Source organism: Lissotriton helveticus, chromosome 5_1 (genome assembly GCF_964261635.1).
Source record: "Lissotriton helveticus chromosome 5_1, aLisHel1.1, whole genome shotgun sequence".
Taxonomy (NCBI): Eukaryota; Metazoa; Chordata; class Amphibia; order Caudata; family Salamandridae; genus Lissotriton; species Lissotriton helveticus.
In genome coordinates, this window is record NC_136065.1 from 778,998,006 (window position 1) to 779,023,212 (window position 25,207).

Below are 25,207 nucleotides of genomic sequence, written 5' to 3' on the forward strand. Positions count from 1 at the left end.
AGACCGTTGTAGCACTAATTCTACATTTTGGTACAAGGGCATTTTAACTTCGTTGTTCCTGCCAGATACAGAGAGAAGATCCTGTGTTATTCAGTGCCCTCCTTACCTTTTTTGTAGGTTGTGGTGCTTGTCACTTTGCTGCGCCGCCGGTGCACACGACTGGGCACCCCACCTCGTGTGCCATCTGCAGGGCCTCTGCCCTCGGATCACTGGTTTCGGTTTCTGGAGTGGCAACATAAACAGTTGCTCCCACAGGACTAGCCTGAACACTTAGGTGAATATCCCCTGCACCAGCATTCCACAGAAATTCTTTCCTAGCTCTCCCACGTCGACCAGGACGGCATAATAGCACAGCTTCGCTCGCTACACCATATGACGTCATCGGAGCCATAAGAGGACCTCGTCGGCGTGCTGACGTCAGTTCCACCCATTTTTTCTGTGCCACCGAGGCAGACCGTGACATTTTCACATGTATACATAGTATAATAAATATATATATATTCAGTGAAAAAAACATAGGTTTCAGGCATGTTATAGTTAGAAATTAGCATTTAAAAAACCTTAGAAATTCACTGAAAAAAACATAGGTTTCAGGGACGTTATAGTTAGCTGGACATTTAACTCGTACAAAACCATAGAAATTCCCCGGTTATAGTTAGTTCAGCCAACTATAACACACACACCTGGAATGCACTGCTGATGACGTCACATATCACATCACTCATGACATGGTCAGTGACATCACTCATGACATCACTGATGACATCCAAATGACATCACTGATGATATCATCCAGTGAATGTGTGTTTTTATGAAAATTAAATATGTTTTATATATGTATATCTCAAGGTCGATGGAAGAATAAATGGGTATATAAGTGTCTAAATGGATGATTATTTTGTAAAATTGACTGTATAACTTACTGATTAAATGTATCTTAGTGTATACATGGGTTAGTGAGTAATGTTTAAATATGTAAATATCTGTATCAGTCTCTCACTTTGTGTATAAGTGGCTGCATGGGTTGGTGAGTAGCTACATGAGTGTCTATATGGGTTATTAGTTGTTTTTTTGAATATCAGCAGGAGTGTCTGTATGGTTTGGTGGGGGTACTACTTAGCACACAGATGCATGAATGACTAACTCACTGTTTGTATGTGTTGAAGACAGCATGTGTGCAGGTCTGAATAGGTGGAATAGTGTGTGTATGGGTGCGTTAGTGAGTGAGTGATAGTGTCTTTATGAGTAACTACATATGTTTTAAACTAGTGTATGTGAGTATTAGTGTGTATAAGTGAGTATATGCGAGAGTGAGAGATTGGAAGAGTTCCTGTACAAATAAGTAGGTGTTTCTATAAGTGATTGTTTAAGAGAGTAAGTATGTGTAAGTTTTTGTAGCAGTAAGTGTGGTGGTGTGTGTATAACTGTATATGCAAGTAAATGGATGTTTGGTACTTTGTTTGCATGTGTGACTATGTGTGTGAGTAACTTTATGGATGAGTGGAGGTGTGTAATAGGATGTACAGGTGTATGAGTACATATGATGAGTGAGTACATGTATGAGTGACTGTAGAGGGACTGTTGGTGAATGAGTGGATGTGTGTGTAGATCTTGGAATTACCGAATAAGTGTGTTTTAAGTGGTATTGGTATGTCCATTGTTTTGAAAATGTTAGTTTGTATTTTTGAGTGTGTGTATCGGAGGTTATATTAGGGTGAGAGGAGGTCTTCCACTCTATCACAAGGATGATGTCATCAGTGATGTCATTTGACATGTCATCAGTGATGTCATGAGTGATGTCACTGACCATGTCATGAGTGATGTAATATGTGACGTCATCAGCAGTGCATTGCAGGCGCGCGTGTTATAGTTAGCTGAACTAACTATAACAGGGGAATTTCTATGGTTTTGTACGAGTGGAATGTCCAACTAACTATAACACCCCTGAAACCTATGGTTTTTTCAGTGAATATATATATATATATATATATATAAACAATCTCTCATAAGATTCATGTACAGTCTCCTTTGGCTTCAGGGTAGTTTAAAAATGTTTTTGTCAATCCATATCTTTCGGAGGCAATAACAGCATCATACTTTTCCATCACCGTAGGAGACGGCTCATTTGTCCCCGCCACTCTCGCTGGTTCCTCTCTGGGCCACTGCATCGCAGTTTTACATTCAGCCCATAAATCAGCTGTCACTACAATGCCAAAAAAAATATTCAAATCAATCCACAGTACCTTTGAAATCTTTATCAACCTTTCCACTTGTGAAAATCACTGCACCGGCTTGACCCTCAATTTGGAAAAATTGTTCATGAATGCCGCCAAATCATTCCAAGAAACATTTACATATGTTACTACCGCAATGTCTCCAAGTGGAGAAACTGTCACCTCTCCCTCACTTCCTTCATCTTGCTTCCCTGCAATAGCTGCTTGCCTCTTTTTCTTGTTTCTTAGCCCATCTGATTTAAAAATTTTCAATATCAGCCACTTGACCAATTCTATAATATGCAAACACAGTCCTGTAATCCTGATATTTTCAAATGCTGGGTCATCCAATTGAACCATATAGCTTCTGTGTAGGTGCACATATTTTTTCAAGATTTTTCTCATATTTTGGAGCTAGTTCAGTTAATTTGTCACGAGTTAAGGCTGCTCTTCTCGTAACTTCCTTTTACAGTTATATTCATTATTTCCTTTGAAACTGTTTTATGTGTTCAAAGTCCAAACACCACCTTATTATTTCTTACAATTCAACTTTTAGTTGTGAGACATTCAGGGGCTTTCTTTTTCAATGTCTAATTTCTAAGGTGTTCCCACATTATTTGCCTTACTAGCGCCTGCTGTTTCATCAAACTAGGCTGGTATATATCCCACCTTAGTCGCAACTATTTCTTCTGATGCTATTCGGGCTAGCATCCCTCCATCTACTAGTACTTGCACCGGTAGTGGTGGCTTCCAGGCAACTATTTGTGAGTTCTGAGAAGTTAGTACAGATCCTGAAGGGGATACTCCTCCGGTAACTAATTGAGTCTCAGGTCCTGTTTCTATAAGTGGAGGAGCACTTGCTACCACCCGGGTTACAGATGGAACATTAGCAACAGATACTGGGGCTACATTGGTCACTGCAGCTGTAGAAGTCACTGTTGGAACAGCAACATGTGGTTGAGCTACTTCTCGTGAGGCAATCTGCAATATTTGCAGGGGTTGTTAAATTTGAGGTGAATCTTGCTGTACTGAAGCAGTTGGCACTATCGAACTAGTACTAGTGCTTGATCCAATCTGTTCTGCTGAGGTCAAACGTGGTGGTTGTCTCAAAGTCAACATTTGTTCCAATATTTCATTTCCTGAATCAGTATCTGACTCATCCCCTTCTTTTGTAATGGAATCTTTGCCCTTTCCCCTCTTAGTAGTCTCTGAAGTAAGGACTAGATATAATCTAGTCCCTTCTATGATGGCTTTTCTCCATATACACTGTTCTTCATCCCATCGAGCATTCACAAAATTCTTCACTGCCCTATTAGTCCTCCTCTGGTATTTTTCCTTCTCCTTTTCCACTCTGTCCCATGCATTAAAAGCTTCATACTGTAGGGGTCTAGGTGGTGGCTTCATTTCATACAATTTTCCCTTCAAATGATCAAGAATCCTTGTGTTAAATATCCTGTATCCAGGAAAACTGAAAGCACCCTCTTTCTCAGTAATCCTGCTCCACTGGCAAAGCCAAGCACATGAATTTAACCCATGTTCGGTAGTCATAATGTATGCAGGCGTACACTCGGTAGGCGCCTCTTCACTTTTCCATACTGAAATAGTAATATCCCCTCTCACCAAATTTTTTAAATCCTTAAACTATTTATTTCATGACAGTTTACATCTGAAATAACACGATAGACTGAATGTTATGATTTTGTTCCGTATACATACATTTTCTACTAAACTAATTAAATTCCAGTTGTTATTTTCTCAGTCTCTTAATAAAAAATCCAAATTCCAGATTCGCCTTTAAGGATCCAATCCCAGCGCAACACTGCTACGTCACCAAACAATCATAGCACAAAAGCACACCAACTGACCAAACCCAGCACGAAACACTGACGCACAAGCCCACTCCTCGCAGCAGCCCACTCTCCCTTAAAATTTTCTTTGTACTTACACAATTACATTCATTAACACTTAAAACACTTTGTTTACTCTACTAAGGAAATAAGGATTCAAATTCACACAAGGATCCCTTCAGCATTCATTAGTAAATTACTCGACCAGAAAGAAATAACTCCAATCAATGCAGTTTCTCTAGTTTGCACAATTAGGTTCAACTAACACCAGCTAATATTAACCACTTCCACGCTAATGACAAAGCCAGCTCGTCATGGGCGTTACCTATGCTGCGCTCATGACGAGCTGGCTTTGTCATGAACAAGCCATTTTCTATTTGTCCAGCGCACAGCGGGAAAACGCTGTAGCGCTGTAGTGGTTAATCAATCAAAATAACTTAATAACCCTATATTACTGGTGCAGGTGAAGGTACCTCACAAGCGACACCTCAAAAATACCTGCAAAAAAGTTTTAAAATATTAATTTATCGTGGAATCTTTTGATTACGAGTCTGAAATCTTTGAACACCTTTTCAACCACGTCTCAACTATATTTTCTTCGTCCACTCATTCTTATCAACATTCATTCACACCAGGGAAATAACACACCACCACAACACATTTACCCTATTAATACTTCGAATAGCAGCCGCCTTCGAGTACAGCTTTGCCTGATTTTCCGGTTTTGGACATTGGATTCCGGACTCTCTTAATTATTTCTGGGTATTATTTTATAGCTCCATTCAGGGTGTTAAACCTACCCTCTGCTACCAGATTTGCAAGCACAGAAATCATGTAAAAAATTTCACGGATAAAGTCACCTTAAAACTCACATAGAGAACCTGGAATTCTCATGCCTTCCTAAGTTCATGAATCTTTTCCACCGTATTAGAACGAAGCATCACAAAAAATAGACATCGTTATTTGCATTGAATGTTCAGCCAATCGAGAGAGGTTAGGTGAAGTTCCAAAAGTTTATTTTCTCTTTAAGAGATTAGTTGGAATTTGTATTCATTAATTCAGATTAGTCAAATTGTTATGTGCTCAGGTTAGGCCCATGTAGCGAAGCGGTTCATTTCTTACACTGTCCTATTTTTCACAATAATGAGACGTGGTTTTGCTTGCGCCGGTCACTAGAGGAGGTCGTCGGATACTGGGACATTTTTATCACGAGTCGTCCTGGCTTTCATGGTCATTTTTTTTACTTTTCACCATTCTCGGAGGCAAGAAGATTTTATCATCTATTGAGTTCTTATCCTTGTGGATCCTTGGACAGGAGATCATATGTATTGCCACAAGACTCGCCTACAATTTGAATAGCCCCCTGATGGTCGTTCCCGGTCCTTCTTGATGCATATTTTTTTCAAAATAACATACAAATCGGCACCTAGGATCTGTCAATTACACAGATATACCGACACTGACCTCTGCATCACACTCTGGAGATCTTATCTTGGGACACATACATATCCCAGTCTGCATCTGAAGAGTTTAATTATCTGACCGGGTTTCTTCATTCCTCTTGATTTTCGTATACTACTGTAATATTATTGGACCCATCCATTTTAAACTCACCCAGCTCCAGTATTACTCTCGAAAAGCGACGGATATAACAAATAGGACAGTTCAGAACGATTCCGTCGGGATGTTATCTATTTAGCTTGTTGACTATTTAGGTATAAAAATGTATGAATTAATTATTAATACATTTTGATATATCTTGAATTTATGACTCTTGCGTGCCTCAGTTGATAGGCCAGCTTCTCAGGAGTTTATTCAATGGCGGCGTTTAGCGCCTCCTTGATCAATACAGGTAGAGAATTTCATCCACGGGGCGACAAGGCTATCTACATATCCATAACATCACTAATCTACATGCACACGCAAGGCTGCTTTCTATTATAAATAATGAACATCCCAATAGATTAGCAGAGCAGGCTCTTCAGTGGACACTAAGGGTCCCTGTATACATAGACATCACCAAACAGGGGTCTGACATCTCGAGAGGGCTGTTTTGTTTGTGACCAAGACAGGGTCCTACAATCTCTCCCCCCAGGTAATGGGGTCGGATCGTCCCTTGGGGGGATTCTTGGCTTCACACCTACACACACTCTAGATACACTCAGAAATAGGGTTTGCATAGTCTGAGCATGCCGGATTACTGCCTTATTTACATGCCTACATATATACACTGTTTTAGCACCATGGTAGAACTGTATCTACTATTTACTCTTTTGGTGCTTATAATCACTTTCATCTGCTTCTGTCTACCGATCATCGCAGCACATGTATTCCTATAACAGAATAACTTTGGTTCAATAAATATATTGAAAACATCTCATTGTGTATTCTGTATATTTCTCTGAGCACACGTAAGTACGAGTGACTGCGGGAAAGGTTCTGATCTGTTTCCCCAAGACCCGAGGGGTCAAGGATGTCATGTTCAGTGGTTGCCAGTAACCATTTGCTCCCTGGTAAGGTACGAGGGATTTTGGCGGCACAGTGAGCTAGCTGGTCTCTAGGCCAACATATCCTGTGGGGTGCCAGGAATCAGTCTAGGCACCTCACTCAAAGTGTATGTTGTGCAACAAACATGCAGGTCCAACGGATTAGTAGTAACGACATGACAAAATGAATCCAATCACAGAAATTTCCGAAAATAAGGTTAGTTAGGAACATGCATAGAATATAACTGTTTGTTACATTCACAATTTAGTCCCTGTTCTAATCTGAAGAACCTATCCTATCCTAATGGGAATCCATAAATAATTCTTTTAGGAAAAGAGCAAGTAAATTCTGGAGCAAAGTCGGATAACTAAGAACCTGGAAAACTCCTCATAAAGAGTAGTTCTGAAGACTCATTTTCATAAACAAAAAGAATCCAACTAAAGGTCAGAGGGAAGTGTTCACCACAGTGGTGTGGGAGCACTTAGTGTTTTGTAAAATACCCCTCACACACCAAAAGGCCCCTTGGTGTCATGCTTCATCATCGGGGTCTTCGCACCCCTCTAACGGAATGCGGCGTGCTACGACCTACGAAGGAGCACTTTTTTGGTTTTTGACTATATGTGGTGCATGTGTTTGGGGATATTTATATGTGAGTGGTGGGACGTGGTGAAAGGTTAAAAAGTACCTGGCTCGTGAGTATAATCGAAAAAAATGTATTCCTAACCCCGGCTGGTACTATTAAAAAGAAGTGCAGTGCGAGGTCAGATCTGTCGTGTTAATGGACAGTACCTGATGTGTGCGTCGACATGTTTCGGAGACAGGGCTCCTTCTTCAGGACGGGGGCACAACTTCCCCACCTTACTCACGTTTCATTAATATTACCAAAAAATGTATTAATGTTAATAACAAAAAGTGAAAAATTGTTAAAAGTCTATGTGTATAGTATTTAAGGCTATGGTGTGCCTACAGCGGTATTTTACAAGTTCAATGCGATTTGCATGACCTGAGAGGAGAAAAAGAACAAAAATGTAATGGTTACCCATGTACCGGGTAGTTCAGACAGGTGCAATCACCAGGAACCATACCATGTGCTTTAATAAGCCCTGTAAAGAAAAGAACACTGATAAAACACACAACATAGAAACATGAATTACTAGCAATATAATGGAAGCTTAGGTCATACTTGTAAAGTTTGCTTGCTTGTTTCATGAGCATTGGGAAACGTCTGGGGGGTGTTTGCTAATATGCAATCTGAAGTGAGAAGTAATGCAGGTATAAGTATTCACTCTCACTTACTTAGTTGGTCTTAGAAATGCTTGTTTTTTACTCCATACTCACGAACTCGGGATGAGATGTCCTCCGTCTTACCCCACACGCTGCTCCGCTGAAGTGAGGAGAGCTCAGGGCGATCGCTATTTATACCCTGTGTGTAGTTAATTGTTTGCCTCGTTAGCGAGAAACCGGAAGTGGGAAGATGTCCAAAAAAGGGTATTCCGCCGTTTATTGAGTCCAGCTGATGTTTAATTGAGTAATTATAAGCCCTTGTATGGAACGTCCGGTAGCGCTCGGTAAGTGTCACAGCTCCATATGGTCAAGGGAGCTGTCCATTGCTTCGCGCATGCTCAAAGCGCGTGTTACTGTGTAGCGCATGCGCGAGGTGTTCCGGTTATCACCCGCGCATGCGTAGTAGACGGAAAAGGACGGAGACTGGTTCTTGCATTAGCCGAAAAGGTCTGTTTCTTTCATAAGCCGAAAAAGGGTTTGAGCAGTTAAAGACCTGCCACAAATTGGGCAGTATTACTTCATTGTAAAAGGCGGTAGATTGTATACGTTTTTAAACCACATCCCTTACTGTTGAATATTGTGATGCCCCGGATCTTGGGGTAAGATTGCAGATCGATGTGCAGTTATTACAAGGGTGTGCGGGCAATACTTCATACCACCTATGGGTTGTGTGAACGAAAGAAGCAGAAATGTTTAGTGGGACAATTGTCCCCAAGGAACTTCATCGTTCAAACCTGTAATATGGGTACCTAGACGGAACACCCATCTTTGCTCTTTCTGAAAGAGACCCACATCAGATGGCAATTGTTCAATCACTGTCCACCTTAAGTCATTCACGCAGTGTTGAGCATTGAGGTAGTGTGTAGCCATTTTTGTTGTGCTCTTTTTGCAACGTGCATTGCTTTTGCGCTCGTTCATGCGTGTTTTTATGGCCCTAGTGGTCATGCCCACATACTCTAAGCCACAGGGACATGTGATGAGATAAACCACGTTCTTGGTATTGCAGTTTGTCATCCTACGCTGCTCCCAAGTAGTGCCATTCCTGAAAGTTAATGTGGTGCTCTTTTGTGTAAGATGGCAACTGCTGCAATTGCATGTGATATATCAAGGACCCCCTGGTAAGGATAAAGTTCCTGGGTCAAGGAAATTGGTTCAATGCGAAAGTATCAACCCAGGCGAAATTACAAGACAAACACTGGCTATTTAAAGACAAAAATTATGCAAAAAAGTTTTTATGAACTACAACACAAAAAAATATACTGTTGTAAAAAGGTTTTGTTTTAATTATATTGATAAAAATAGATTAAACACATACATCATGTATACAAGATAAATTGATACAATAAAAAAGTTTTTTGTTAATGATAAAAATGAAACATTTGTTTTAAAAAAAGCTTGAGAGAGTTCTATATATTGTATTAGCGTGGCTGTAGTCTGTCAACGCGTTTCAACACGTCGTAGTGTCTTCCTCAGGACAATATTTTTTGAAGCCAAATTTTCATTATATATAGGATGAACTCAAAATTACTTAGATAGCTGTAATTTCTGCGATATCAGGTTAAAAAACAGTCGATATTCATCAAGCCTGGAGTGGCTTCTTATATGCCATTCAGTCTTCACAATAACCACGAAGAATGAGGCACCTCAAAAGACTCTTTGTTTCGGTATGTGAAATCTTTTTTTGAAGATTTCACTGCTCACTTCTCATTCTTCGTTTCAGAGATATATAACCACTTTTTTCTTTTAAAACCAAAGTTCGACACAAATGATGTTTTAGCTTTGAGGTCGTGTAAAATGCTGATACTGGAGGAAACGCTCAGGACGTCAAGATAAGTCTGGATGTTACCCCTTACACCTTTTGGAATTACGCTATAGATATACAAATGATGATTTTCTATTGTTGATTTTATAGTGTGAGACTACAGCAGATTAGCTGAGTCTATCTTTTGGCGTATGGCTGGTAGGGGACACTCTTTATAAGCTTCAAGATGTGAAGACTTTAAGATGCGAAGACATTCCCAAAGCAAGGGTTTTGAGAAATCTCTAAGGATTCTCCTGCTCTAGTACTTCTGGCGTCTGCTGGCTGGTTCGAAAAGCAAAGGGCCCACTACTAGAGCCTCTACAAAGTTTGCAGACGCATTTCTACGCCCCCTGGTACAGTCCACGAACACCTACCTGAAAGATACCAATCAGTCTTGTAACTCCTACAAGACATAACTTTTGACCCTACTACCCAACTCCTAATAAGTTTGGACGTAGAAAGCCTTTATACTAGCTTGCCACATGATGAGGCGCTCCTGATCATCGAGGAGGTCCTTTTCACAACACCATGGCAATACCAAATACCTAGAGGCCTGGTCCTCGAATGTATATCGTTGGCACTACAGAAAAACTTTTTTCAATACAAATCAACAATCTACGGTACCAGCATGGGGAGTACTTTTGCTCCTAGTCTGGCTGGGTTATATGTACATCATTTAGAAACAACTAAACTTCTCCACACCCAGAACCCTTACAGACAAAACATTGTCTTGGAAGAGATACATAGATGACATCCTGGTCATTTGGGAAGGTGACCAACAGTCTGTAAACGATTTCCTCATTTGGCTAAACAATCAGAATGCTTTTTTGAAATTTACAAGTTCAGTCTCTAACCAAACACTGGTCTTTCTGGACTTAAACATCTATGCGGAGGGTGGTAGGCTAAAAACAACGACCCACTTCAAACCGACAGCAAGGAATTGTCTGCTACGGTTTGATAGCTTCCATCCGAGACACCTGAGAGAGAACTTACCATATGGCCAATTTTTACGCCTACGGCGTAACTGCACTGAGGTTTCGGAATTCAGAACACAGGCTTGTGATCTGAAAGAGAAACTAAAATTACGACAGTATCCTGTAAAAATCATCAACAAAGCTATGAAGCGGGCAAAGAATAACCACAGAGAGGCTCTACTGGAGGAAAGACAGAAGGCACCCACAGAAGTCAAGCGACCAATATGCGTGACGACTTATAATACCATGTCCAATGAAGTCTCCAAGATCATCAACAAACATTGGGGTATTTTAACATGTGGCAACCTTAACCTGGAAAAACCAATGTTAGCACATCGTAGAGGACGGAACCTTAAAGACATACTAGTGCATACACGACCAAAGCCTGCCCTTGAAACCAGACAACCTACCATAGGAGTACAAGGTCATTTCCCGTGCGGCAATTGCAGCAGTTGCCGTCTTACACAAAAGAGCACCACATTAACTTTCAGGACTGGCACTACTTGGGAGCAGCGTAGGATGACAAACTGCAATACCAAGAACGTGGTTTATCTCATCACATGTCCCTGTGGCTTAGAATATGTGGGCATGACCACTAGGGCCATAAAAACACGCATGAACGAGCACAAAAGCAATGTACGTTGCAAAAAGAGCACAACGAAAATGGCTACACACTACCTCAATGCTCAACACTGCGTGAATGACTTAAGGTGGACAGTGAATGAACAATTGCCATCTGATGTGGGTCTCTTTCAGAAAGAACAAAGATGGGTGTTCCTTCTAGGTACCCATATTAAAGGTTTGAACGATGAAGTTCCTTGGGGTACAATTGTCCCACTAAACATTTCTGCTTCGTTCGTTCACACAACCCATAGGTGGTATGAAGTATTGCCCCCACACCCTTGTAATGACTGCACATCGATCTGCAATCTTACCCCATGATCCGGGGCATCACAATATTCAACAGAAAGGGATGTGGTTTAAAAACTTATACAATCTACCGCCTTTTACAATGAAGTATTACTGCCCAATTTGTGGCAGGTCTTTAACTGCTCTAACCCTTTTTCGGCTAATGTGAGAAACATATCTTTTCGGCTAATGCAAGAACCAGTCTCCGTCCTTTTCCGTCTACAACGCATGCGCGGGTGATAACCGGAACACCTCGCGCATGCCCAACACGGTAACACGCGCTTTGAGCATGCACGAAGCAATAGACAGCTCCCTTGACCATACGGAGCTGTGACACTTACCGAGTGCTACCGGACGTTCCATACAAGGGCTTATAATTACTCAATTAAACATCAGCTGGACTCAATAAACGGCGGAATATCCTTTTTTGGACATCTTCCCACTTCCGGTTTCTCGCTAACGAGGCAAACAATTAACTACACACAGGGTATAAATAGCGATCGCCCTGAGCTCTCCTCACTTCAGCGGAGCAGCGTGTGGGGTAAGACGGAGGACAACTCATCCCGAGTTCGTGAGTATGGAGTAAAAAACAAGCATTTCTACGACCAACTAAGTAAGTGAGAGTGAATACTTATACCTGCATTACTTCTCACTTCAGATTGCATATTAGCAAACACCCCCCAGACGTTCCCAATGCTCATGATGCAAGCAAGCAAACTTTACAAGTATTACCTAAGCTTCCATTATATTCCTAGTAATTCATGTTTCTATGTTGTGTGTTTTGTCAGTGTTCTTTTCTTTACAGGGCTTATTAAAGCACATGGTATGGTTCCAGGTGATTGCACCTGTCTGAACTACCCGGTACATGGGGAACCATTACATTTTTGTTCTTTTTCTCCTCTCAGGTCATGCAAATCGCATTGAACTTGTAAAATACCGCTGTAGGCACACCATAGCCTTAAGTACTATACACATAGACTTTTAACGATTGTTCCCTTTTTGTTATTAACATTAATACATTTTTTTGTAATATTAATGAAACGTGAGTAAGTTGTGCCCCCGTCCTGAAGAAGGAGCCGAAACATGTCGACGCACACATGAGGTACTGTCCATTAACACGACAGATCTGACCTCGCACTGCACTTCTTTTTAATAGTACCAGCCGGGGTTAGGAATAAAAAAAAATCGATTATACTCACGAGCCAGGTACCTTTTAACCTTTCACCACGTCTCACCACTCACATATAAATATCCCCAAACACATGCAGCACATATAGTCAAATACCAAAAAAGTGCTCCCGCGTAGTCGTAGGTCGTAGCACGCGGCATTCCGTTAGAGGGGTGCGAAGACCCCGATGATGAAGCATGACACCAAGGGGCCTTTTGGTGTGTGAGGGGTATTTTACAAAACACTAAGTGCTCCCACACCACTGTGGTGAACACTTCCCTCTGACCTTTAGTTGGATTCTTTTTGTTTATGAAAGTAAGTCTGTGGAGTAAGAATCCTTCTCTATTTACTCTGCCTCCCCCTCCTGTTTTTTTTGTACGTTCTGAAGACTCAGCCACGTTTCCCAAACAGCTACAGTCGCAACTGTTAGGGCACCAAGTAGAAGGAAAGAACCACAGCAGTAGTTATGATTATCATAGAGATAAAAAGTCTCCTCCCTTAGAGCAAGGAAAATCAAAGAAAATCACAGTTAGTAATAGCTTATGGTAAATTGAGCTAGCACCATAAAGTGCTAAGGGGCATGGCAGGGTAGGCATGTATACAATGCCTTTTCTCTCTAGCTAGGAACACATACTATATAGAAAAGCCACTAAACACGTTGCAAAAACAGAGGAACATGTCATCAATTTCCATTGGAGGAAAATCTTCTGATGATCCGTCGTCTTCGTCCTTGATTCCCACGGAAAGCATCTATATCGATATGAATTCACTCAGATGTGGCTACAACGTATTGCAAAAAGATGCAACTACAAAGGTTCTCATGAAAGCTACTCTATTAGTTGTTTAGTGTTTAGTTGTTTAGTGTCTCATTGTGTAACAATGAACTGCTCTATAAAATGAAACATTTAAATCTGGTATGTCCTGGTTACATCACAACATTTAAGCTGCAGCCCACATTTTCTTTCATTAATACACTTGTTCATTATAAATATGTGGCAAAGGAAACTATCTAAATACAGTAAAGTCATAATGTATGAGGAATAGAGTAAACCAATTTTCAGGAAACACCACATTTCACAAAGAGGGCAGGTTTCTACAGATCAGTTATAACGTTAAATCATCTTTGCAAAAAGCATGTGTTCTCAGAGGGATAGAGAGGCCTGGTAGTGCTAGAATAAAAGAAATTAGAACTTTCTGCAGAAATAGGCAGCACTTTTCACTTTTGCACATTTAATAAATATTACACATTTTTATGTCAACGTTAAATCATATTTCTATATTAATAGGTGGTAAATTGTTCGTAAAAATGTTAAACTTCCTCAGTCTCGATCCCCAATAACAAGGTGACATGTGAGTGCCTCAGTGCCCTTTGTGTACAATGTTCAAGAGATATCCATGGAGCCATGAATGTGAATAGAATTGGAATGGCCCAATACCTGCCACAGAAATGCTGTACACGTTCAAGCCATGGTTAATGTTAACCGTTTCTTTTAAGAGTCAGCACTCATATATACCCATATCTTTAGCAAGACCAGCTAGTTTTTTTACCATAAAATGTCATCAGTGGCATAAAATTGGTTGCATGGAATGCTCTTCAAGTACCTAAAACGAACCGTGAAAGTCATCTAGAAACCTCAATCTGGTAATAGATGTTATGTTAATTGCATGTATGTATTTATGTCTGTCACAACCAGCGGTATAATTGTAGGCCTTTAACGGAGGTTTAGGAAGTGGGTTCTTATTATGAGCTGTGTTCTTTGCAAACAACTCGGATTCAAGTAAGGCCTACACACTTGCAGAACTAAAAGAGTTAAAAGTAATAATTATGTGAACCTCACATAACATAGTTCAAAATGCCCAATTTTAGGATGGATGGTACTGAATGTACTCTGACTGAAATCAGACTTTAATAATGCCTTACAGCCTATGCCTCTGACAATAATACCGGCTAATAAAGGGTGACTGTCACGGCAGTGGACTTTAAAGACTGGCATGATGAAGGATGGGTATGAGGTATAAGAACATTCGACCCACTGATAGCATAATGTTCTACTCTAAATTGTATGTAACAGAGCTCTGCAACATTCCAATTTTTCAGTATTTCACAATTCAAACCTAGTCTGCAATCAACAGTGTTACATATTGTAAAATGCTGAAAGAACCTGTCTTTTCCATACTAATTCTACTTAAAAAGAAGGTACAAATGATAGAAGATAATCACGTACCTGTTGACCAGCATGAAGTTCACCATCATGAACAGGACTGAGGGCACTGTCGAAGCGATGGCAAGGTAGCTTTCAAAATAGTTCTGTAAATAACATAAAATACATCAATGAGGATACGAAACATGATGCACACTGAATGCAAATCTTGGCACCAGTGATGCTCATTTCCCCTGTATGAGAACATAGATGTGCAGGTGGAGAAATCCCTTGCATTGAAGACAACTAAAACTCATTTTCATCGGAAAGTGATCTTTTATTGACTCAATGTTTCTCAATTTAAACCACTGTGTCAATAGATTCAGTGCCATGCAATGACTAGATGGTGAACTGTAGGCTAGAGGTCTAGTTGTTGTTACTCTTCAGAAACACCTATCCTGTAAGGAACTACATTTGGGAATCACGATACAGGGTCTTATATTCAGGATTGTGAGGGGGTTGGAGAATTATCAATGAGGTTAAGGATATTTAAAGCTAAATGTTAAGGATTTAAAGCTAAATGTTGTCTTGATTTCAAGGAAAACTCCACTCCTCCAATAGCTCCTTTTTGGAATTGAGTTTAGTTGCCCCACTAGATGACACCAGTTTTACTTCTGCAAACTTGAAGAGAAAATTTGCCTGACCAATTAGGAAAGATTTCCATCACATACACAAGCCTCCCTTACAGATTCCAGGACAACAGACAATTGCAACATTAATTTGGCAATATGTAAGGATCAATTACTTATCTTAGTCACAGATTAAAGTGCAAAATGTACTGACTGTACTCAATAACTAAAGAAATAGAGGACAGTAAAAATACAAAAAAGAAACCGCGATTTAGACAAAATAAACTCCAGCGTTACCTCTTTAAAACAGAGCCCTAAGAGATATATCTGCCCCTAAAAAGAAAAAATACAGGAAAAACATGTTGACCTACATTGATATTTCCTGGAAATTGTAACTATGTTTCGTGCAAAAAAAAAAACATCATGAGGCATAAGCAAATAAAAGCTTAGTGCTTCATGATATCATGACACTATTTACTTAGATTCTTTATTTATTATATAACCTTTCTGGTTTATAATAAATATGTGAGAAACAAAAAGTGACGGACAACTTCCTTAGCTTCAGTAATGCTCTTTCTGGTGGGGACCATCTAGCCCAGATTTCACACCCTTTGAATATTTACCAGGAGTCAGACTGGGTGGGGAAACATTTTCAGCAGTAGCTCTGCATGTCAGTAGGCGACACTGTGCAGCTCCGTACCAATACAGTTACAGAAGTTTTGTGCAGGTCTACCACGCCCGTGTGTTGATCTCAGTTGTTTTTTAGACCCCCAGATGCAGAGCCACAAAAGCAAATTGGTGTGACCAGTGTGCAGATTCCTAGACTTGGATCTTATTAATGGACAGCGTCCATCCAGAGAACTGATAGGATGGGAGGGTCAGTGAAATGAAATGAAATGAAATGAAAAATTGCATTTGTATAGCGCATAACTGCCCTAGGGCCTCGCAGCGCTTGAAGATAAAATGGTTTAGCGCAGGCTCGGGGCAGATCAGCAGGATTTAGCAAACAAATGCGTTTTCAAGGCCTTTCTGAATGAGAGGAGGTTGCTATTTCCTCGGATGGCAAAGGGGAGGGCATTCCAAAGTCTGGTCGCCGAATGGGAAAAAGAGCGGCCACCCCAACGGGCTTTGTTAATTTTAGAGGAGGTGGCCAGCTGCAAGGTACCAGACCGAAGGGGGCGTGCTGGGACATAAGGCGTGACCAAAGGGTGCAGAATCGCTGGGCCTACACGGTGAAAGGATTTGTGCATAATGCACAAAGCTTTAAACTGCACTCTGGCAGCCATTGGGAGCCAGTGGAGGTCTTTCAGAGCCTTCCTCGCCGACTGCCGACGGGAGAGATTGAACAGTAGGCGGGCCGCACTGTTTTGTGTGACCTGAAGCCTCTGCAGTACCGAAGCCGGTGCTCCTAGGTAGAGAGCATTCCCATAATCCAGGCGAGAGAGAATCAGGGCCTGGACCATGGTCCTCCTCGCCTGGAAAGGGAGCAAAGGGAGCACCCGCCGGAGCATCCTCATTAGTCCAAAGCAAGTGGCGGCAGTCTTAGTAGCCTGGACCGAGAAATCAAGGGCGGTGTCAAGCCAGATCCCGAGGCTCTTTATCTGGGACTTGGGGGCAGGAGGAGCGCCAAGACATGGTGGCCAGACGGGTGCAAGAGCAGACGGGGAGGGATTTCCGAGTAGAATGATGTCTGTCTTCTCCCCGTTAAGCTTCAAACAGGAGGCTTGCATCCATCTGGCAACAGCCTCTAGACAGGGGCCTAAGGTGTCGGATGATCCATCTGCGTGGTCTAACGAGACCACAAGCTGCGTGTCATCCGCGTAGGTGACTATACGCACACCAAAGGGATGGACTATCCTGTCCAGAGGTTCCATGTAGGCGTTAAAGAGGGTCGGGCTCAGGGAGGAGCCCTGAGGGACCCCACACCTGAGAGGGTGTTTGGGAGAGACTATCTCACCCTCGAAGACCTGGAAAAAGCGCTCACTCAGAAAGGAGGTAAGCCAGTCTAGAGCCGCGCCCGACACGCCCATGCCCGCCAGTCGGTGTAATAGCGTGGCATGGTTCACCATGTCGAACGCGGCGCTAAGGTCTAACAGGATAATGGCCACCTTTCCTCCCCGATCCAAAGTCGTTCTTGCTTCCTCTGTAACCGCTAACATAGCGGTTTCTGTGCCATGTTGAGGGCGAAAACCTGTCTGGGAGGCACGCAACAGACAGTTGGACTCCAAATAGTCTGTTAAGATATTGTTGGCGTGCCTCTCCAGCAGTTTACTCAGCCAGGGGAGCAACGAAATGGGGCGATAGTTGGACAAGTTGCTCTGGTCCAGGGAGGGCTTCTTGAGAAGCGCCCTCACCATGGCGCACTTCCAGGGGAGTGGGACCGACCTGGCCACGATGGAGGTGTTTAAGGCTTCCAGGATGACAGGACGAATAACGTCCAGTGCCTTGACAAGGATCCGGGGGGGTGCCGGGTCATTGGACTCCCGGAAGAAACTTTAGAAATTAATCTATCCAGGCTGCCGGCATCAAGAAGCGGAATTATATCCAGTTTGCAGAGAGCCGGAGAATCAGCTGGCTTAGATGGGACGGAGGGGGCGTTGACCGTAGGATTACTAAAAGAAGAGTATATGGTCGAAATTTTCTTGGAGAAGAAGGCAGCTAGCTCATTACAGCGGTCTTGTGCCCCTTCAGCAGTAGGACGCTCAGCCGGGGGTGAAATAAGGGACTTGGCTATCCTAAAGATTTCCTAGGCGCGTTGGCTGCAGCACTAATTTTCCCTTCGTAGAAGGAGGTTTGCGCCAATTTAATCTCTGATTTATAGAGCCTTATTGCGGACCTATAATCATCTTTCCTAGACAGAGAATGGTCCTTCCTCCACGCTCTCTCTAGTTTGCGGCAGTCAAGCTTTAATAACCTCAGAGCAGGAGTGTACCAGGGTGCAACTTTAGGTCTTCTGATGAGTTTACAGGGGCGTTTGGGAAGAACTCGGTCTAGGGTGCTGGAGATCCAGTGATCAAAGTTGCTAGAAGCAGAGGCAGGGGTCAAGGCCCTTCTCGGGGGGTCTTGAGTGAGAGCCAATGTCCAGTCGGTGAGGGGAAGTGAGGACCATTTCCTGCCCATGTACTTGGTAGAGGCCTCACGGGGGGAACAGGAGTTAGAAAGCCAGGTGAACGGTATCAAAAAATGATCAGTCCAAGGCAGTGGAACAGGGGACTCTACATTAAGGTTGGTATTACTGTATATGTGATCAAGGAGATGTCCCTTCTTGTGGGTCGCCTGATGGCCTCTCTGGCAGAGGTCTAACGCTTGCATGTTGGCACGCAAGTTATTAGCTGCCATATCCTGGGGGTCATCTGAATGGATGTTAAAATCCCCAAGCAGGGTGAGGTTAGATGAGGTCAAGACTGCGTTGGCAGTGAGATCAGTAATTTGAGTGATAAAATTATTCAGGGAACCCGGTGGGCGGTAGAGTAAAATACCAGAAAAAGTGGTGGTAGGGGAGAGATCAAGTGCAAAGTGTAAGCTCTCGCAAGTCAGCAGGGAATTAGGAGTGACCCGACACTTAAAGCTGTCCCTGTATATAATTGCTAGGCCTCCGCCTCTCCCCGATGGGCGGTCGAGGCGCTTAAGTGTGTAGCCTGGAGGTGTGGCCCATATTAAGGACGGGTCGTTGTCAATCTGAAGCCAAGTTTCCGTTAAAAATAGGGCGTCAGGATTAAGCTCATCGATCAACAGATGCAGCTCTGTGAAATGTTTGGGTAGCGACCGGCAATTAAGGAGATACATTCTCCAAGTCTCTCCCAAAGGGAGGGAGTCGCTATATGGGCGGGAGGTGCTCCATGTACAATGTTTACAGTGATGGTCGATATTAGCTGGGGAGACAGAATGGCAACAGGAAAGACTGACGGGGGGACGTAAGGAGTGTAACCTCGTGGAGTTATAGGCAATTCGAGTACCCACCATGGTGCCGGTCACCACCCCAGACCCGGGCCAGCGAGAAGCGTCTGGACGCGGACTGGCGCAGACTGGCTTCTCTTTGGCGCCTCTTCGGCGCGTATACGGCGCTACCGCTGCGCGTCACTGCTGCGCGGGGTGGGAAGAGGTCATATAGATTAGGCGAGGGTGGAGACTAGCCCGTCAACCTCCCCAAGATGGCTGCCCAGGATGGGACAACCAGGAAGTGGTGTCGCTTAAGCCTCCCTCCACACAATCAGCACAGGCTGTGGTGGACCGGGGAGTAGCGACCAGAAAACAAGTAAGAGCACAGAAATGTAATTTTAAAAACACATATTCTCACAGCAATAGGTTTTTAAAATTGTTAAAACGAAATAGCAGCTTGCAGAAGTGTAATTTTAAAAACACATATTCTCACATCAATAGGTTTTTAAAATTGTTAAAAACGAAATAGCAGCTTGCAGAAATCCTGGTCACATTCAAGCGCTAGCGCTATGATCTTCGTTTGGTAGGTGATCGTGCGCGCAATATTCCCGCCCTAAAATAGTGAGGGCGAGGGGGGAGACTAGCCCGTCAACCTCCCCAAGATGGCTGCCCAGGATGGGACAACCAGGAAGTGGTGTCGCTTAAGCCTCCCTCCACACAATCAGCACAGGCTGTGGTGGACCGGGGAGTAGCGACCAGAAAACAAGTAAGAGCACAGAAATGTAATTTTAAAAACACATATTCTCACAGCAATAGGTTTTTAAAATTGTTAAAACGAAATAGCAGCTTGCAGAAGTGTAATTTTAAAAACACATATTCTCACATCAATAGGTTTTTAAAATTGTTAAAAACGAAATAGCAGCTTGCAGAAATCCTGGTCACATTCAAGCGCTAGCGCTATGATCTTCGTTTGGTAGGTGATCGTGCGCGCAATATTCCCGCCCTAAAATAGTGAGGGCGAGGGGGGAGACTAGCCCGTCAACCTCCCCAAGATGGCTGCCCAGGATGGGACAACCAGGAAGTGGTGTCGCTTAAGCCTCCCTCCACACAATCAGCACAGGCTGTGGTGGACCGGGGAGTAGCGACCAGAAAACAAGTAAGAGCACAGAAATGTAATTTTAAAAACACATATTCTCACAGCAATAGGTTTTTAAAATTGTTAAAACGAAATAGCAGCTTGCAGAAGTGTAATTTTAAAAACACATATTCTCACATCAATAGGTTTTTAAAATTGTTAAAAACGAAATAGCAGCTTGCAGAAATCCAGTGAAGTATCTGAACCCAGATACAGTCTCTACCAGAGAGAGCAGTACAGAAGAAAAGTAACTTGCGCTTCAGATCGAGACATTTAGCCTCAGTTTCATCACCTTTTGATATCTTGGCAGTAGCTATATGGTGGTGTGAATGGACTCAAAAACAGAGTCCTGTAGGACCAAGTGGGCAAAATGCCCCTCTCAGAGAACTTGACCATCCAGACAGTAGTGCTTCGTGAGCGCCAAATGGAGGACGCCCACGTAGACTTCTGACAGAGGTCTATGACAGGGACATTGTGTGCTAATACAGTGGTAGCAGCATTGACCCTGGTAGAATTAGCACGCAGTCCTTTCAGGGGCTGCTTTTTAACCAATGCAAAGTAAACATTAATACAGAGCACACTGCAGGGAGAAATGCTCTCTTCTGCACAGCCTTGTCCTTTTCTCTCCAGTGAACCCCACAAAGAGCTGATTGTCTAGCCAATAGTCTTCAGTACAATCTGTGCAGAAGCTTAATGCTCTCTTGCAGTCCAAAGGATGGGAGTCTCTCCTCCTCCTTTGAGGGGTGAGGATGACCACAGAACGCCAGCAAGGTGATGTTTTGGCAGACATGTAACAGCGCGACAACCTTAGGCAAGAACGAGAGAAAGTGCAGTGCAAGACAAAAGGGTTAGAAAGGTGACAGTTGGCCAAGCGGGGTCAAAAGGTTAAAATATTGTTTAAAAACAATAAACGAAGATCAAGAACAAGTAAACGAAGTTACAAGTCAAACTCAGGGTGAACAGTCAATTGCTAAAAACATTCATAGAAGTCCAGGATTGAGGGTATTAAACAATAAGTACAAAGTGCCTGAATGGACCTATGTGATTATTGAAGAGTTTGAGAATCTAAACATAAATGAAGAATCTGAAGAAGAAGCAAACATAAAGGAGAATGATGAAGGGGAAGTGAGACCTCCTTGAAGTACTTAAAAGAATTTGATTCCAAATTGAAAGAAAGAAGAGAAAGCTTCTGAATCAAAATGGCTGAGACCAGAGTTATAGAAAGACCAAAAAGTTGTTGTATAAAAAGATGTTGTAGAATTTGTATATGTAGTCTATTGTTAGTGATATTAGTTTGGTTATTTTTTAACAATAGCAGTCCCTTATTTGTTGATAACTGATAAAAATAATGACACTAACGTTAATGAGAAAACAGCTAACCTGAAAAGCGATAGAGTAGCATTAGAAGCATCAGATGAAATAGACTTACATCACACAGTAACTGACAATGATACCTCTTTAAATGTATTCACAAAGTTATTATTTCAGTATGAAGACACAATGGAGATTAGTGATGTAGGAAGTTACCTACTTCAGAACCTGAAGGAGTAACATATAACCATTTACAGTTAACATATGGCATTTCTTGTAGGGTACTGTCAAGTTTATTTTATAGAACAATGGAAATTACAATATTATTCTAATATAAATGTAGTCTTTTCAGAAATTCCTTTACGAAATAGTATGAATCCAATGAAAGCTAGTTTAGATGCACAGTTTAAGGGTGAATTCTTCCTAACAATGAAGCCATTAGATATTGAAAAGGCACATAAAGATAATCAGATCAAATCAAAAAAGAGCTGTATTCGGTTTTCATTTCATAATTTAAAAACCATAAAAGCACAGCTTTATAACAACATTAAAAAAACTCATGAGGACACATTGGAGGGGAAACATGGCGGCGGCTGGTTGAGCCGCGGCAGCGCTCTGACTATGGGCTCCTGCGCTGTAGTCATTCGGGACACAATCTTACCGCGTCTTCGGTGAAAAGCCCTGCATCTTCCCGTGGTGTGGTGCGGAGCCCCGTAATTCTGCCGATTCCGATCCCGCTTGGTGGGGGGGCTGACAGTGGCTGACTGGAGTAGTGGCTTTCCTCCCAGCGTCTTTCCACACATCCGCTCCCATGTGTTTGGGGGAGGAGCTTGCTAAGCCTGTACCGGCGGGGGAGGAGGTGAAGGCAGGCGAGTGTTTGCTGGAGTCTGTGTGCTCCGGCCAGTAACCCTTCAGGTGCAGAGTCCCCTGCCTTTCCCAGCGAGTGAGTGGATTTGGTCGCTGGCCGCCCTGGAGGTCAGGAGGGGTCGCCGCATCCGAGAGGCTCTGCTTAAGCGGCGCTGTTTGGCTGCTGTTACCCAGGAGCACTGTGAGGAGAGGCAGTCTTTGGAGGAGGTGCAGCCTCGAGTCACACAGCAACACCAGCACCAGATTGAGAGGGACGAGAACAGTACTTGCGGTAACGGGGGTGATGATAACAATGTTGGAGGGGAGAGTCTGAAAGGCCCGGTGATACCTGTGAAAATAACCAGGGAGGCCCCTCGGAGTGGTAGAGGAAGGGGGAGGGGGAGAGGGAGCTCGAAAGGAAAAGGCAAATGTATGGATGTAGCTGTTGGTAAAAGCATTGAAGACATTGTAAGTTTAGTAGGCTCTGCATCCCAAAATTCCTTTCTCAACCCCTCCAATTCTAACACTAATATAATCACAAGCGAGGGAAAAGACTTAGCTTCTATCGGTCCCAATAGTGAAGAGGGGAGTTTGGCCTCAAAGTCACCTGCCAACACTAGTGTTGATAATAAAAATAAGAAATTGTCAACATATTTAACAGGTCAAGTTAAAGCCAAGCGGGCGTATACCCCTAAACTAGCAAAAAAAATCAAAGCGAAGAACTCCGCCCCTGTATCAAAAATAACTCCCTCACTGCGATCCTATTTTAAGGCAGTGCCTCAACTGGTACTACTGGGCGATAACATTCCCCTCATTCCGCAGGGTCAGACAGGTGAACCTATGCCGGAAGCACAGAGGGCCACGCACGAAGTTGAAGCTGAAAAGTCAGCCCTGGAGAATATGGAGAGCCCGGGCGATCCTACATTTAAACCCATACTAGAAGGTGTGGAGGCATCTAAGGGCAATAGCACCTATGCTGATGTCGGGAATAATAATGCTAGCAACTATGCCAGCAATAATGCCAATAATGCCAATAATGACAGCAATGACAAGAATGACTTCAATAATGACACCATCGATAGCCACAAGAATAACTTGGACCGAGAGACCCACTCTGGGTCTGGAGAGACTGGCCAAGCTGATTTAGCGGCGTGTCATATCCCGAGTGAACTGACGTTGCCGGTACCTTTTTCCCTGGTTCTAGCTCCCCCACTGGCTCCCCCTCTCTATTCAGTCCCTCCTATTGTCTCTCCTACTGCTGCGCCTGGGTTGAGTTTGCAGTCAGTTACACAGGATGCAGGTTCAACGACAGGTTTAGGTGGAGTGGAGGGTATTGGCATTTCCCATGACGTATCTCATGTTTCGAGCTCGAACTTGGTTACCACACTTCAGGCTTCCTTTCAGGCAATGTTTTCAACTTTGGCAACTGACATTAACAAGCATTTGCAATGCAATAGGTCTCGCATTAGGAAAGTTTGAGCCATTGGTATTGTGAATTAAAATTTTTTTATTTATGTGTTGGTTGTGAAAATAGCTATAGTAATAGCTAAAGTAATAGCTTTGTCATTTACAATGCCAATAGTTTAAACTTTCACAAATGTGACACCTATAGCATTTGTAATGCAATATGTGTTGTATTTTCACGAAAATCCAAGAACAGAAGTGAAATATTAACATTTTTTTGTGACATTTATAAGACAGATGTTATTGTTGTTCGAGTACTTTACGCTGGTGTTTGGATTCCTGTAAATCTCCAGTGTTGCAGGGTGCTTAAGAATTTTGTGATCACAGTGGTCAAGGTCAGGTACTCACGCTGGTCTATAAGGAAAACATTTACTAGAAACACAAGATATGAAGACAGTCCCAGACTAACACGTTTTCACAAAAACAAAAACATAACAGAAATAGGTCAACACTTAATTGTTCTTATTAAAATCGTTTAAGTAAAGTGTTTACGTACACACAACTCACACAGAACTGCAATAGTAATGCCCTAGTTTATCAGGTGGCATTCAATTGAAAGCAGTACATGAAATAGCAAGATGATTTGCAGCCTCTGCTTTTAGAGAAAGACACAAAGAAGATGAGAGAAACAATACTGAACAACACTGCAGCTGTGTAGCCATTCAACATAAAGGGTTAGGGGTGATCTTAAACTGTTAGATAAAACAGAACTATTAGTTCCAATAAAACTTGAACTATTACACTGTTAAAAAATAAACACGCTAAAGTACTTCAACAGCAGCAATTTTTCACATTTCAGCATAATGATCTAATACAAATCTAAGCACACGTGCAGGCAGATTTCTCTGGGGATGAAACATTACTGACAGGATTTCTGGAAAAAATTATTGAACATGACACGTTTTTACATTTAAAAAGCGAAAGCACACACTAAATTGTAAAGAAAAAGGACAGTAAAAAGAAAACATTCTTCACCTGATGCCCTCAATCAATCTGGCACAATCTGTTTTCCCCCCATGGCTGCCTATAAATCTAGAGCACGGATGTAAACACGCATACACTAGACTAAACAATGGCTATAAGCAGCCCCAGCTCACTCTCTCTCATGCACGTCCCGTG

The 25,207-nt window shown here is 42.5% G+C and overlaps 1 protein-coding gene across 1 annotated transcript in view; it reads right to left on the reverse strand.

Annotated features, from left to right (window-relative positions):
* The window catches only part of SLC29A3 (solute carrier family 29 member 3), a 316,634-nt gene that overhangs the window by 166,090 nt on the left and 125,337 nt on the right, over window positions 1–25,207 (reverse strand). Inside the window, exon 3 of the mRNA XM_078643252.1 lies at window positions 14,909–14,991. Coding sequence (XP_078499378.1) covers window positions 14,909–14,991 — 83 coding nt within the window. The remainder of the gene's footprint in view (window positions 1–14,908; window positions 14,992–25,207) is intronic.